Here is a 14,010-nt window from a genome sequence, read left to right on the forward strand (position 1 = left end):
ATCCATAGTAGTTTGTTTGCGGCTATTGGTTGGGCGAGCAGAAGTGTGCTATTCTTGTTGTTGCAGCAGTGAGCGTTGCATTATTGCCAAAGTGTAGAATCTGCAGATACCAACATTGAAGATTTGACGAATGAAGCTCTTGGTGCGATGGGAGGGTGATGTTGTGTGTCGGGAGTTATTTCGAAATTTGTTGGATTTCTGAGGGGAGAGGGCCTTGGAGGTGGCCCCACCCACGTGACGCTCATCCGTACAGCGTGTGGTACGATAGGACAAAAACAGGATGAATATTCAGAGCTGTTGGACCTCCGTAAGTTATACAGAAAGGTTCTAACTAAGCAGCTAGTTACGTGCTAACGTGTTCCACCAGTGAGCTGGCCACACCACCGAGCTGGCCACCCCACCAAGTCACGTGCGCCTTTTTGACAGATAACTAAACAATGACTGAATTAATTCTATACAAATATATATACAAAATCTTCCTAATTGCTTCTACATTGAGTCCTGTTATGGCCTTGTACGTGGCATTTCAAGCAGGTTGGTGGTGCTCGTCGATAGACCTGTGATGCCTGAGCCTGCGCATCTACTTCAACCAGCCTATCAGCCTCTGTAGCCAGCCTTTGACCTTCCTGGCCTGTGAGAGTCTTTCCTGTAGCAATATACTGCCATCGCTGTCTCCTCTTCTGCTCTTGGTGGTCATTGGCCTGATGTAGCTTAGTGTTCTCCTCTGCAAGAATTGTCACTAAATGCATCACCATCTGACATCCTTTGACAAGCTGGGCGATTGCCTGGCTTGTAGGGCTCTGCGATTGACGACCAAGGTGGTTACAGATTAGTTGAGCCTGCCGCTGGAGCTGGGCAACTATATGAGGTGTCTCTGCAGTCCAGCATCTCTCACTATCAGCTTCTTGTGCTGATGGAGATGGCGTTCAGATGACAGTAAATGATGATAAGACACGATTAGGATAGTATAGGATCAAGCCTGTGGCTTGAAAGCCACTCTTAATGCTCTGTTCTGTGAATATAGTAGGCCTGATATGCTTGTAGATGCTAAGAAAATCTTGCTTGTTGATGTGGAAGATGTGATTGTGTGTAAGCTCTGATACCTTACATCTATACACTTGCTTGAGAGGCATGAAACAGCTGACATCTAGAGGCTGTAGGAGATGGGAGCTGTGAGCTGGTATATAGAGACTGATAATCTTGTTCTCTGTACAGTATTGATCGAACTCGGGCATTGCATGGCTACTATGGCTGTCTAGGATAAGCAGGTGATAGGCTCCTGCTATACGTAACCTTGTTTGATTGTCGAAGTGCTTTAGCCAGGTTAGAGACCAAGCTAGTCAGTTGTCCAACCATTGTCGCTCACTGCAAGCATCCAGTCATCCAGGATATTGTAATACCAGCTAGCCTGGTGCAGCTTTCCTGATAGAATGATGAGAGGTGGGAGCGCCCAGCTAGATATATTGATACACTCGATTGTTGTAACCCAGTCGTGATTGCCAGGCTGTACAGTGACTGCTCGACTAACAGTGTCAGAGCTAGTCATGACCTTCGACATGCTAGCAACTCCTATCATAAACTCTGTCTCATCGAAGTTGTAGATATCTTGATCTAGTATCCTATATGCCTAGTATATATTATCTACAAGCTTGAACCACATGTTAAACTTGACTGGATCCTGACAGAGAGCATGCTGGGAGTGCAGCTTCCTGTCCCATTTAGTCTGGAGCTCTGGCTGAGTATTGATGAAGTGTGACACCCAGTTCTTGCCTACAGGCTTGGGGGGAGGCTGCTCACCATGAGCAGCAAGCAAAGCATCTGCTATTCATCGTACATCGATGATATGTGGTGGAAAACCTCGTTGGTCAAGGTCTAGGATCTAGCAAATAAGGGACTACTCTTCAACAGGTGATAGCTTGTGATTGACAGGTATAGTCTCATATCATGAGGGAGTACCGTTAAGATGTGTCTAGAGAGTCGCTCTAGGCACGTTGTATGCTACTGTGAGCTTCTGTAAGGACTGACAAGGATTAGACTTGAAAGAGTGAAGAGCAAGGCTAATTCTGCCCTCTTTTGATAGTAATTGAGCTTGTGGTTGTCGAACCATGATCAAAAAAGTGGATGCATTTTGGCGTAGTTTGGTGGGGTGGCCAGCTCGGTGGTGGTAGCCAGCTCACTGGTGGAACATGTTATATACAGTGCTAAGTAATCTATAGGAATTACTATATCCTCCCCTACTAGAGTGTATTTTAACTTTAAAATATCTATAGAATCCTAAAGTAATATAAAATGTAATTCTTCTATATAATGCTATTGTCTTTATAGTAGTAGAATAGATAATTTCTATTAGTAGCCTAGTATTAGCTACTAAAGATAGCTAAAACCTATTAGAAATCTATACAAACAGTCCTTTAAATAGGTACTTATAATTCTTGCAGTTATAAGCAATTGTAATGGGTTATCCATAGGGCTAGAATGCTAGCAAGCAAGAGTAGATTATATAGCAAAAATACTATGCTAGAGAGTAGGAGTAGGAGTCTATACGAGAACTATAAACCAATATGCAAGTGAGGTCATGTGACTAGGTCATGTGACTGCATGTGAGCCTCACAAAGAGCAGGCATCATATGCACATGTATCAGATTTGATGGTATCTGAAGATGTCATAGTGTCAGAAAGATTGAATGAAGATAGGTTGATTGATTGTATTCTGGTGTATGCTTGTGTGTGAGGCTGGGGCCTGACACTGGTTTTGATGTTCCTTCTCTGGGTGCCAAGGCTGTGCAGAGCACTAGCTACTATATAATCACTAGCCACATATCCTTAGACAGTACCAGTACAGATATCTTCTCCCAGTTCTTCTCTCCAGTCCTAGATAGGATATCCATAAACTGGCTTACTATCTGATAGTAGTAAGGGTCTCTGTCTAAATCTCAAGTGGTCTACGAATGTAGTGCTCTTAGTTCAAGAAGACTCCTTTTGCATAGAGCTTTCAACTCCAAGTTAACCCTATTGCTCCTAGTTGCCTAGGTAGGGTGAGCAGGGACTAACAGAATAGTGCCTTGGTCTATACTGTCACTTGGCCTCTTCCTAGAAGCTATGACTATAGCTTTTTCCCTAGAAAAGATGGGTGCTTTGCTGAAAAAGATCCAACTCTTTTCTAGTATAGAAAATCCAGAGAAAATCGTATGGTCTCGTCCTTGTGGTGACAAGGGTAGCAGGATGTGATGAAAAATGTGATGGTGGTCGATTTGTTTTGTGATTTTTTGTTGAATTGTTGTGGTTGTTTTTGTGGGTAGGTTGTGGTATTGGCTGCCGGCACTGGTTTTAGTGTTTCCAGTGCCAAGCCCTGCCAAGAATGGTGGGTGGCCTGTGCGTAAGGCTGGAAAACTCTGCCGGTCGATGATGGGATAAAAAGAACAACTGCAGGAGGCTGTAGCACCTGCAACAGATGCTGCAGTGAGCTGCAAATTGAAAGGTGTATTGAGATAGGATGAACAATCTGTGCGAGTTTCAAGATGAAATTCCAACCAGAAAATCTATCCCAATTATGGTGTTGCATTCTAGACTATAGTTAGAACTAATATAACTATATAGCTAATAGCTAAAGGTCTCTTTTAGTCTACTTTTATTAAATTAACCTGTCTAGCCCTTAAGCAAAGAGGCTATACTATTAGAGGATTTAGCTAGGGCTTGCTAGAGCCCCTTTTTTCCTAGGATAGTAACTCTATTATTAGAATAGAGGCTTTTAGAGAGAAAGATAGTCTTTTAATATTATTGTAGTAGTATAGCTCTTTATCTTAAGCTTATTTAAAGGGTAAATAGTAGTCTTTTTAAAAGATAGAACTCTTCTAGCAGGTATATACAGATACTAGCTTTTAGGGAGAACTGTTAGCTATACAGGCTCTTAGAGCTCTCCCTATGGCAGTAACGTTGCTTTAGTAAACTAGACTTTTAGCTACTAGATATAGTACAATAGGATAAAAACAGGATAAATATTTAGAGGTGTTAGACCTCTGTAAGTTATACAGAAAGGTCCTAACTAAGCAGCTAGTCACGTGCTATGTACGGTGCCAAGTAATCTATAGGAATCACCACAAGCGGCTGCAGCCATCCTGCACCAACCCCATCCTTCGCGTCCGACACCCACACCCAAAAAGTGAGGCCGGTACTGCGGAAATGGCCCCAACCCATCAAATCGAATACAGCACGGCTTCAACAAGTCTCAAGCTTGCGAACCAGGAGCAGAACAGAGACACGGAGAGGAGAGGCGAGACACACACTGCAACAACCTCGAAGTTCCGGACCACCGCATCTGCAACCCATCAGGGCCGCCCCTCTATTTATATGTTCGGAGTACAGTCGATTAAACTAGGTTTGTAGAGACTAGGGTAGCTGCAGGCTAGAATTGCCTATACGGACGGCTTAATAAGGGTCCTCCCTCACGACATGCCCCCCAACGGCTACACTCGACTCGACTCCCCGTCTCGCGACGGGGCATGGCAATCTTCAAACGGAGCGCGACGATTGGATGAGATTAAAAAGAGTCGGGGATTTCTTCTTGTGTGTGGTAAATTAATGAAGAGATGCGGGTGTCTCCAGACTTCATTTGATGGGCGACTTGGTGCGAGGGAAGCCCTCTTTATTATTCTTAGCCGCCGAATGCCCCCCTGGCCTAGGTAGGTGTGCCTTGGATGGTGCGAGGTGCAGTCCCGTACGCCTGCGATTCGCTGAGGATGCTGGATCTCTGTGCCATCCCCGGCTTCATGAGATGGAGTTGTGTGGCTTCTGGTTAGCTGGAACCTGCCTGTGGCCTTTACGATGTGCCTCCCCCAACCTTCGACCTCGAGCCCGGATCAACTTCGCGGCGGACAGCGGACAACGTGCATCTTCGAACCCTCCAATAATCGAGGCTCCCATGCTTCCCTTTCCTCCTCTCCAACTGTTTCTCCACGGCTGCCCCCAGCCTCCGCCTCCCCAAATCTGCGAAAGAACTGCTTCTCTGCGTGCACGGCATGCGCAAGGATCCGCGACCATTCCCGGCCCAGGTTGCTTTTCTGGCCCGCTCTGCGTGACAGACGGCTGCTCAGGCCTGCACGTCTCCTCCACGTCGCCCGTCGCAGCGACTTCGGATTCGTTGCTGTAGCCGCCGGGAGGCGTTGGCGTCAGGCCATCGAACCCCAAACACATCGTGAGCCATGTCTTGCGATCACGACTTCACGGCGCCGCATTCTCCTCTGCCTCCACCACCACCTCCGCCTCCACCAGCTCCACCACTCCACCCCCAAGCCTCGCCTGGCCTGCCTGGACATTCTTCGCCGCAGCAGACGTCGCCCCTCAGGCGCATTGCTGTGCAACCTCCCATTATCACAACCGCCCTTGCGCCGCCTCCGGGACCCTCTACACTACAGACACCCGCCTCTGCCATCTCGTTAAGCGTGCCTTTCTCGCCCTACGCTCCGTCACCTTCGACCTATGCCGCTTCACCAGTAGTCGCCTCTCCCATGGCGATGAGGAATCCGTCCTCGCTCCCGTACAATCCTCAACAATGGGGACGTCAAGGACCTACCGGAGGGGTCCATGTTCCCCATTCAATGACCCAGACACCAAGTAACACGGGACGCGTCCTGGAAATAACGGGCATGGAAGGTATCTAAACCTTTCTTGATCTACGTTTTCTTTCGTCCATGTGTCCCAAGCATCGTGTCCCCTCCGTGGACGAGCAGCCCCACGTCTGCTTAGTCTGCATAGTCCTACGACACGCTTCTCCCATTATCCACTCCCTCACTGAATTGCGTATCTAGCATCCATGCCCTCCCCCCCACCACCGTACTCCCCGGGGCAAAGCCATTCCATATCGCAAGCCGTCACTTCCTCTCCTCACCTATCAGGCCATGCATTCCCGCATGCGCAGAACCAACCCATGAGTGCACATGGGTCCGACTACAACCCCTCCAGACCCGTCTCGAGCTTCACAAGCAGTCGGCCAGGATCCATGGTGGTTCCTCAAAGCGCGACGAGTGTCACGTCCAATCCCCAATTTCCACCTCCGCCCCCTCGTCCTGGGGAACGATCAGCGTCTCGTGACAAGTCACACTCAAAATTCAGCCTATCTGCGTTTAGGAACAGGAATTCGGAAGCTAGTGCAGGCCCTAGCAATATCGAGTCATTGCGTGTCAATACTACAGAAGCCATTTCCCGTGCTCCGGCATCTCCAGGAATCCCGCCGAATAGGGCGAACCAAGGGTGAGTGCATCAGCAACGAATTATGGCAATCATAATTGACCCAAAGATCCAGATTCTTTTCGAATACATTTCCCGAGTCACCTATAATCAGGCCTCCGGCTTCCCGTCGAGCAGTGTCGGCCGGATTTGCGGAAACCAGGACACCAATTGAACAGTCGCCCACGCCTATTCAAGGCGCATGGGATCGTAGTATACCCCTCCCTCCACCTCCACCGGGACCGCCGCCTAGCAGTTCAAGATCCCAGAGCCTAGGACCTCGCGGCTTCGAGCCTTCGTCGAGTCGAGTTGAACCACCGGGGCCGTCCGCACCTCCCACTCGTAGACCAGGCCAGAGCGTTCTCACCCCGATTCCCCCAACTCCAATAGGATGGCAAGAGGAACAATCTCGAAATCGATCAAAATCACCAGCCGCACGTGGGTTGTCTATTGATACCAGTCCACAGGTAATACTCTCGCGGACACGGCCTCCGCAAGTCCAGGAAGTCGAGGATACTTCGGTGTCGTCAGGTCCTACCGCATCGACATCACACTCCAATGGCACGCTGTACCGGATCCCAGGTAAGCGGGAGTCCAGCACCCGTGGCATTCGCGAGCGTCGGAGTGAAAGCCGTGCCGCCCGTGAGCGCGTCGAGCCCAGCAATAATCCCTGGGCACAGGATATGGAGGCCGCCTCAGCGAAACCCGCGGATCTGGTTATAGGAACTCCTGATGGCTCTCTGCATCGTCGTGGCGCTGTCACCAAAGGCACTCCGCGCAGTGGCGGTTTCCGATCTCCCAGAAGCTCCCAGCTGATGGAAGATGCCACATCGGCTCATTCGACACCGCGAATGATTGATTCCTCGAGGAGATTGCCATCCGGCGCTTCCGCACCAACCCCTCCTTTCTCGCCAGGTACGGATACTTTCTATAACAGTCAATTCCGAAAGGCTCCAGCTTCCTTGCCTACGAAAGCCCTTCCTACTCCTCCTCTACGCTATTACGGCGACGACCATGGTGCGGACCTGACTATTGACTCAGCAACTGCAAATCGAGCGATATCTCAGACGTCTCAACTCTCGGATGCGAGACCGGAAGAGTCCTCTGCAAGCACGCCAAGGCCAGCACATCCCGATAGTTTCGCTCAAGCATCGATCGAACGTCATCGCCAGTTCATCGAGAAAGAACTTGCTGCTCAATCAGATGCTGAGAAACTCGAGCTTTTCGCACAGTTCATTGTCGCCGAGTCCAGGCTTCGGCGCGACAGGTATTCGCAGGCCTTCGACGCCATGGCGGGCGATATCCTCGACTTGACCAGAGACCTGTGGCGGTCATACGGAAATACGGGACGGAGGTCCACAACTCCTGCTGGCCAAAGTGCATCTGTGCCCAGCGGTCGAAGATCTCAGGCATCTACTGTGGGAGAGTCGCCAGATGCCCGCTTCTCACACTCGGTTCCAACCACTGCCGCTAGTCCCGCGTCGTCTGTAGCTAACTTTACTCCTTATACTGAACCAGCTTCGCCCGCTAGCGCATCCAGCCAAAGAGGACGCGACCAACCATGGAACAACAACTTCCAGCCTTGTCTGTCGCCCATCCCTAGCATGGCCATGAGCACCGTTCCAGACGAGGAAGACTCGCGAGGCCGTTCTGCAAGCCGGTGGTGGGAAGCTAGCAACGATGGTGCATCTTCGGGCATTGGCGGTAGAAGACTAGAAAGAAGCAAGAGAGAGTCAAAGTACATGGGCTTGGTCAAGGAGGCACGAGAGTCTCTTCAGTGGGCCGAGGACACTCAGGCATCACCTGCATACCGCACAGGAGCCAGGGACGCACACACATACGGACCCAACGAGTATCCACCGGAGAAGGTTGGGCTGCATGAAGGGGCACAATCGTCATCTACTCAATCCCAAGGCTACTATCATAGTCCTGCACCCACGACGCCGGATCCACACAAACTAGACGTTTCGAGGTTGGTGACGCTTCCGCCCCCGTATCCGCGACATCATCCAGCGGTCAATAACAGTCATCCTGACCTTGCTTCCATTCGAAATCACCTGCGAAGTCTATCAGACCTCGAGGAGGTGAAGACTACGAAAGAGCGATTCAAAGCCAAGATACAAACGCGCAAGGAGCGGGAATCTGCGGCTCTGGCAGATCGAAAAGCACAACTCCGGTATAACATCCAAGAAAACGTGCAGAATGGCGTGATGACGTTTGCGGAGGCGGCACAGGCCGAAGCCGAATTCCAAGCCCGCGAAGACAAGACAGCTCAGGATGCGGTTCAGAACATCTTCGACACCTTCCAGACCGAGGTAGCGAACCCTCTTCATGCACTATTCTGCGAGCGTATCACCAAAGTGTCGGCATCCATTGAGCATCTGAAAGGGAAACTGTCGAGCGATGCACAAGAGATCAATCCGAACCAGACGCAGGAAGAAGGCGATGAACAACCAGAACTGCTCGAGATGCTGACGTTGCTAAAATGGCTTTTTGAATGCCGCGAACAGCTCCACAAGGAGATGTTCGAGCTCGAAGACGAGCGCAACGATCTCTACAAGGACATCATCGTGCTCCCCTATGTGCAGAGCAAAAACGACCAAAAGGTGAAAGAAGCAACCGAGTTCTTCTCCCGCGATGCGCAGGACAGGAAAGTCGTGTTCGAGAAGGAGATACTCAGAAGATATGAGGATTTCCTCAACGTCATCGAAGCGAATGTCACAAGAGGGGTGGAAGCGCAGTTATCCGCGTTCTGGGACATCGCGCCTGGGCTGCTGGACATCGTGCAGCAGGTGCCCCGGCGATTGGAAGGGTTCGATATCGTGATCCCACCGCAAGAGTACGAAGAAACGCCTGCCTATCACGAGTTCCCGCTGCAGTATCTGTATACGCTGCTCGCGCATGCCGGGCGCTCGGCGTATCAATTCATTGAGTCGCAGACGAATCTGCTATGTCTGCTGCATGAGGTCAAGACGGGAGTTATGACGGCGAGTTCGAGGTTACTGGAGACGCAGCGGGCGATCGAGGGGGAGGATCGTGAGAGCGTGGACCGGGAGACGAGAGCTATTAGGGAGGATGAGGAGAGGAGGTTGACGGAGGATTTGAAGGATAAGGTTGGCTTGGTCGAGAGTCAGTGGGATGAGGCGCTGGGGAAGGGGCTCGAGGATTGCAAGGCTAGGGTTGAAGCGTTTTTGTTGCAGCAGGGAGGGTGGGACGATGGACTGCAGGAGTGAGAGGAGGGTGTCACTTGCCGAGTAGAACATGTCGTACGGTTGCATCTGGGAGGATCTGGTTACAGTACGATGATACCCATTCTTATTTGTTGTAAAACGAAGCATAGAGGTAACAAGCAAACAAGGAGCAAGGAACAGCTGGGCGCAGCAGTGGTACTTGTTCCAACAATGACAAAAATATCGACCAAGGAGACCTAGGTCGAGATTACCTATGTAGGGGGTCACGATGCAAGACGTTGGAAGGAGGAATCGCCTCCCACCGCTCTGGCATCGGCGAGCGTCTCTTGTCCCTTCCAGTGACTGCTCTGCCCCGGGCGCTTGTTGTGTTTTGCCCGTTGAAGGCCCTTTCTTCCCTTTCTTCACCGACCGGGGTCGCCCCCGCTAGAAGCGGCTAGCGCGGGCCACACGTGCCACCGAACCTTTCAGTGGCGGACGTTTGGACTTTCTACTTGAAGCCGTCCCTCGCTCCCACCAACCCGCCCACCGCTCATCGCCAAACCTCACCCGCTTCTTCTCGATTCTCTCGAGAGAAACCTCCATATCAGAATTACAAAAGCCTCAGAAAAAAAATCAGAAAAACACCAGAAAACCCCCTCGGCAGACGAACCCGCCCCGCCTCTCTCACCGTCGCCCAGTCGCTTGCTTCGGACACGGTCTCGTCTCCTCCAATCTCCCGCCTGCTCTGCGTGTGCTTGAACCCAGCACGCACCGCCCATCGTTCTCTCGAACCGCACACCCGTTGCTTCGCTCGAGTGCATTTCCCTTCCGCGCAGTCTCAAATACTAGAGTTGTAGCACTCTAACGGTACGTGGGGATAACTTTTTTTTGTGAAGCGAGGCCCGCCCGCACGCCGCCCCCCCCAAAACCCTGCCACCTGCCCACTAAAAAAATTCCGTGGCCGCAACAACAACAACAACTGGATTGCAAGTCGCTGACCGCACAGCACTGTCAACATGTCTGCTGAAGTCGCCACCAACTCCAACCCCGTCCAGGACGCCGGTGCCGACGCTGGCGCCAACGGCACCTCCGTCAACACCAACGTTGCCGGCGCTGCTGGCCAGAGCGGTGATGTCGCTACGCCCACGTCTGCCGCACCCCAGACCCACCACAATTCGGCTTCGCTGTATGTTGGCGAGTTGGACCCTTCCGTCACCGAGGCCATGCTCTTTGAGCTCTTCTCTTCCATCGGCCAGGTTGCTTCCATCCGTGTCTGCCGTGACACCGTCACTCGCCGCTCGCTCGGCTATGCCTACGTTAACTACAACAGCGCTGAGGATGGCGAGAAGGCGCTCGAGGAGCTCAACTATACCCTCATCAAGGGCAAACCCTGCCGTATCATGTGGTCTCAGCGTGACCCCGCCCTTCGCAAGACCGGACAGGGCAATGTCTTCATCAAGAACCTGGACCAGGCCATTGACAACAAGGCGTTGCACGACACCTTCGCCGCCTTCGGAAACATTCTGAGCTGCAAGGTCGCTCAAGACGAGCACGGCAACTCCAAGGGCTACGGGTTCGTCCACTACGAGACGGCTGAGGCCGCCAACAGGGCCATCAGTTCCGTCAACGGCATGCTCTTGAACGAGAAGAAGGTCTTCGTCGGTCACCACATCCCCAAGAAGGATCGCATGAGTAAATTCGAGGAGATGAAGGCCAACTATACCAACGTCTATGTCAAGAACATTGACCAGGAGGTCACGGATGATGAGTTCCGCCAGCTTTTCGAGAAGTATGGCCAGATCACTTCCGCTTCCATTGCTCGCGACGACCAGGGCAAGAGCCGTGGATTCGGTTTCGTCAACTTTGTCCAGCACGACGATGCCGCCAAGGCTGTTCAGGAACTCCACGATTCCGAGTTCCGCGGCAACAAGCTGTACGTCGGCCGTGCGCAGAAGAAGCACGAGCGTGAGGAGGAACTGCGCAAGCAGTACGAGGCCGCGCGTCTTGAGAAGCAGTCTAAGTACCAGGGCGTGAACCTCTACATCAAGAACCTTGATGACGACGTTGATGACGAGAAGCTCCGAGAGCTCTTTGCTCCTTTCGGCACCATTACCTCGGCCAAGGTCATGCGCGACGCTATCCCCGCGGACCGCGTTGAGACCCCCGGCGAGGACAAAGAGAAAAAAGAGGAAAAGAAGGAGGGTGAAGAGAAGAACGAAGGCGAGGAAGGAAAGAAAGAGGGTTCCGACGAGGAGAAGAAGGATAAGAAGGAGAAAGACAAGGTTACTATCAAGGGTGAGAAGAAGATTCTCGGCAAGAGCAAGGGCTTCGGCTTTGTCTGCTTCAGCAACCCCGATGAAGCGACCAAGGCCGTGACGGAGATGAACCAGAAGATGATCAACGGAAAGCCCCTCTACGTTGCTCTTGCGCAGCGCAAGGACGTGCGCAAGAACCAGCTCGAGGCTACCATTCAAGCCCGCAACCAGCAGCGCCTGCAACAACAGCAACAGCAGCAGTTCGGCGCCATCCCCGCACCCGTGTTCTTGGGACCCAACGGTCAGCCTCTCATGTTCCCTCCGGGCGCTCGAGGCCAGGTTCCTTTCGTGCAGCCGATTCCTGGCGCCCAGGGCCGCGGCGCCTTCCCCGGCGGCATACCCGGCCAGCAAGGTGGACGTGGTGCACCCAATGCGCAACAGATTCCTCCCATGTACATGGTCCCTGGTATGGCCCCCGGTGCGTACCCTCCCATGATGGCTCCTCAGTTCGGGTATCCTCAGCAAGCTGCTATGGGCGGCCGCGGTGCTGGCGCTCGTGGTCCGGTCCCTATGCCTGGCATGCAGCCTCCAATGCCCGCTGCTGTTCCTGGTATCCGAGGCGGTCACGTTCCCGGTCAGCCCGGCCGCGGCGGACCCGCTGGAGGCCGTCCTGGTCAGGCTCCTGTGCCCGGCTTCCCTCAGGGTCCTCGCCCCGGCCCCGCTGGTATCGACATCGCCGCTCTGAACGCCGCTCCTCCTGGGCAGCAGAAGCAGATGCTGGGTGAGGCGTTGTATCCTAAGATTCACGAGATGCAGCCTGAGCTCGCTGGCAAGATCACCGGTATGCTTCTCGAGATGGACAACGCCGAGTTGATCAACCTGTAAGTTTTCTTTCCCACGTCTGAGGTGTCAATATACTAACTGTAATAGCACTTCTGATGACGCTGCTCTCCGGGCAAAGGTCGACGAGGCTATGAGTGTCTACGATGAATATGTCAAGCAAAAGGGAGAGGGTGAGGCTGCTTCCAAAGAGGAGTCCAAAGATGAGTCCAAGGAGAACAAGGCCTAATTTGACTTGTAGTCTCCAAATAGGTCTCCCTCTCTCTTGGCTCATCGGGAGCAGTTCATGATTCCCGATGCATGACTTTCCTATGGCGAATGGCGCACGGATAACGGTTACTTCATGGCGGCGGATGACATTCTTCGGTTTCTCTTCCCAAAAGTTTTATGCGGTATTTTCCTCTCTACGGAGCCGAGCCCTATCTTTTCTTCTCTGTTCTCGGCTTCTGGCAACTATTTCCGGCAATACCCCCTTGCAACGAGTAACAGAGACATGATATGACGGCTGTTTCCCCCTCCACCTTCTCCCCTACCTTTCGTGCCGTCTACCCCTTGACTGGACGTGGATGGTTCTTTTTCACGGCTCTTTTAGTTCTCTCGACTTTCTCTCGTGTACAATAGACGGTCACGGTCTGCGAATGATGACCTCTGCTATGGGATGGACGTTTTCTCTCTCTTCGCCCTGCACAAAAGACGACACCGGCTGATGCATACGGTTTACTGGTGCGGCGAATATGACTCGTGCGGATGGGTGAGAACGTGGTAGGGAAGGGATGAGGGATGAATGGGATCGGATGGGATGGATGGTTTATGATGATGGATATTAGGGACTGGGAATATGAGATTATTCTGAGGTATTTTAGGTGGGGGGAGGATTTGAATGAGGCGGATGTGGAGTATGGGAATGATGCACGGAAGCTAGATATGGCGGATAGTGCAAGTAGATCTTTTTCTCCTTGTCTTCGAGGATATATGTGTGCATCTGTGTAAACTTTGGTGATGTGATGTGAGGTGGTAACCCCCCTTGCACGCGAATGAAGTATGAGCAACGAACCTCTCTGAATGCAAGACTTGGTCTACGCTTGTGGAAGCGGAAAGCTTAAGAAGAAATGGATATGAAGGGAAGTAGAGAGAGGTGTATGGGCGTGAGGATGATAAGGTTTTTCTGGGTGAAGTTATGGTGTGGATGTTCTGGCATCGCGGTCACATTTCCAATTTCCCTTTCAGACTCTCGCTCCCCGCTCAGCTAGAGGGTTTCCCCTACTTAGGTAACGTTTCCTAGATGGGCACGCTGGACAGATGGTCTTTTGTGTGGTTGTGTGAGTGTGTGTGTGCGTGTAGCAACGGGGTGGAGGTCTAGGCTTTGCATGCGTGTACTGTGGTGTCAGGCATAAGTTTTGTACATGGCCCGCGCACTACAGGGGTATTTGCCACATGCCTTAAAATGATATAAGCCCGACTCCATCCAATATTACATACAAATTTCAGTACTTTGTGTGACCACCTTTGGCGTCGATCACCGC

General features: G+C 52.0%; 3 protein-coding genes across 3 annotated transcripts; all 3 read left to right on the forward strand.

Moving 5' to 3' along the window:
- Positions 1–5,198: 5,198 nt before the first annotated feature.
- EI97DRAFT_458014 (uncharacterized protein) lies at positions 5,199–5,657 on the forward strand (the record flags this gene model as incomplete). The annotated part of the gene is made up of 1 exon (XM_033800872.1): positions 5,199–5,657. One exon carries the CDS (start codon positions 5,199–5,201, stop codon positions 5,655–5,657), a length of 459 nt encoding a protein of 152 aa, XP_033654202.1.
- A 152-nt stretch (positions 5,658–5,809) lies between these two features.
- On the forward strand, positions 5,810–9,455 carry EI97DRAFT_458015 (uncharacterized protein; the record flags this gene model as incomplete). The annotated part of the gene is made up of 2 exons (XM_033800873.1): positions 5,810–6,246; positions 6,299–9,455. The coding sequence occupies 2 exons, from the start codon at positions 5,810–5,812 to the stop codon at positions 9,453–9,455; spliced, it is 3,594 nt and encodes a 1,197-aa protein (XP_033654203.1).
- An 842-nt stretch (positions 9,456–10,297) lies between these two features.
- EI97DRAFT_316749 (polyadenylate binding protein) lies at positions 10,298–13,014 on the forward strand. Its single transcript, XM_033794658.1, has 2 exons — positions 10,298–12,528; positions 12,578–13,014. The coding sequence occupies exons 1-2, from the start codon at positions 10,409–10,411 to the stop codon at positions 12,714–12,716; spliced, it is 2,259 nt and encodes a 752-aa protein (XP_033654204.1). The 5' UTR covers positions 10,298–10,408; the 3' UTR covers positions 12,717–13,014.
- The last annotated feature ends 996 nt before the right edge of the window (positions 13,015–14,010 follow it).

The sequence above is a fragment of the Westerdykella ornata genome (assembly GCF_010094085.1).
Source record: "Westerdykella ornata strain CBS 379.55 unplaced genomic scaffold EI97scaffold_9, whole genome shotgun sequence".
NCBI classification, from domain to species: domain Eukaryota; kingdom Fungi; phylum Ascomycota; class Dothideomycetes; order Pleosporales; family Sporormiaceae; genus Westerdykella; species Westerdykella ornata.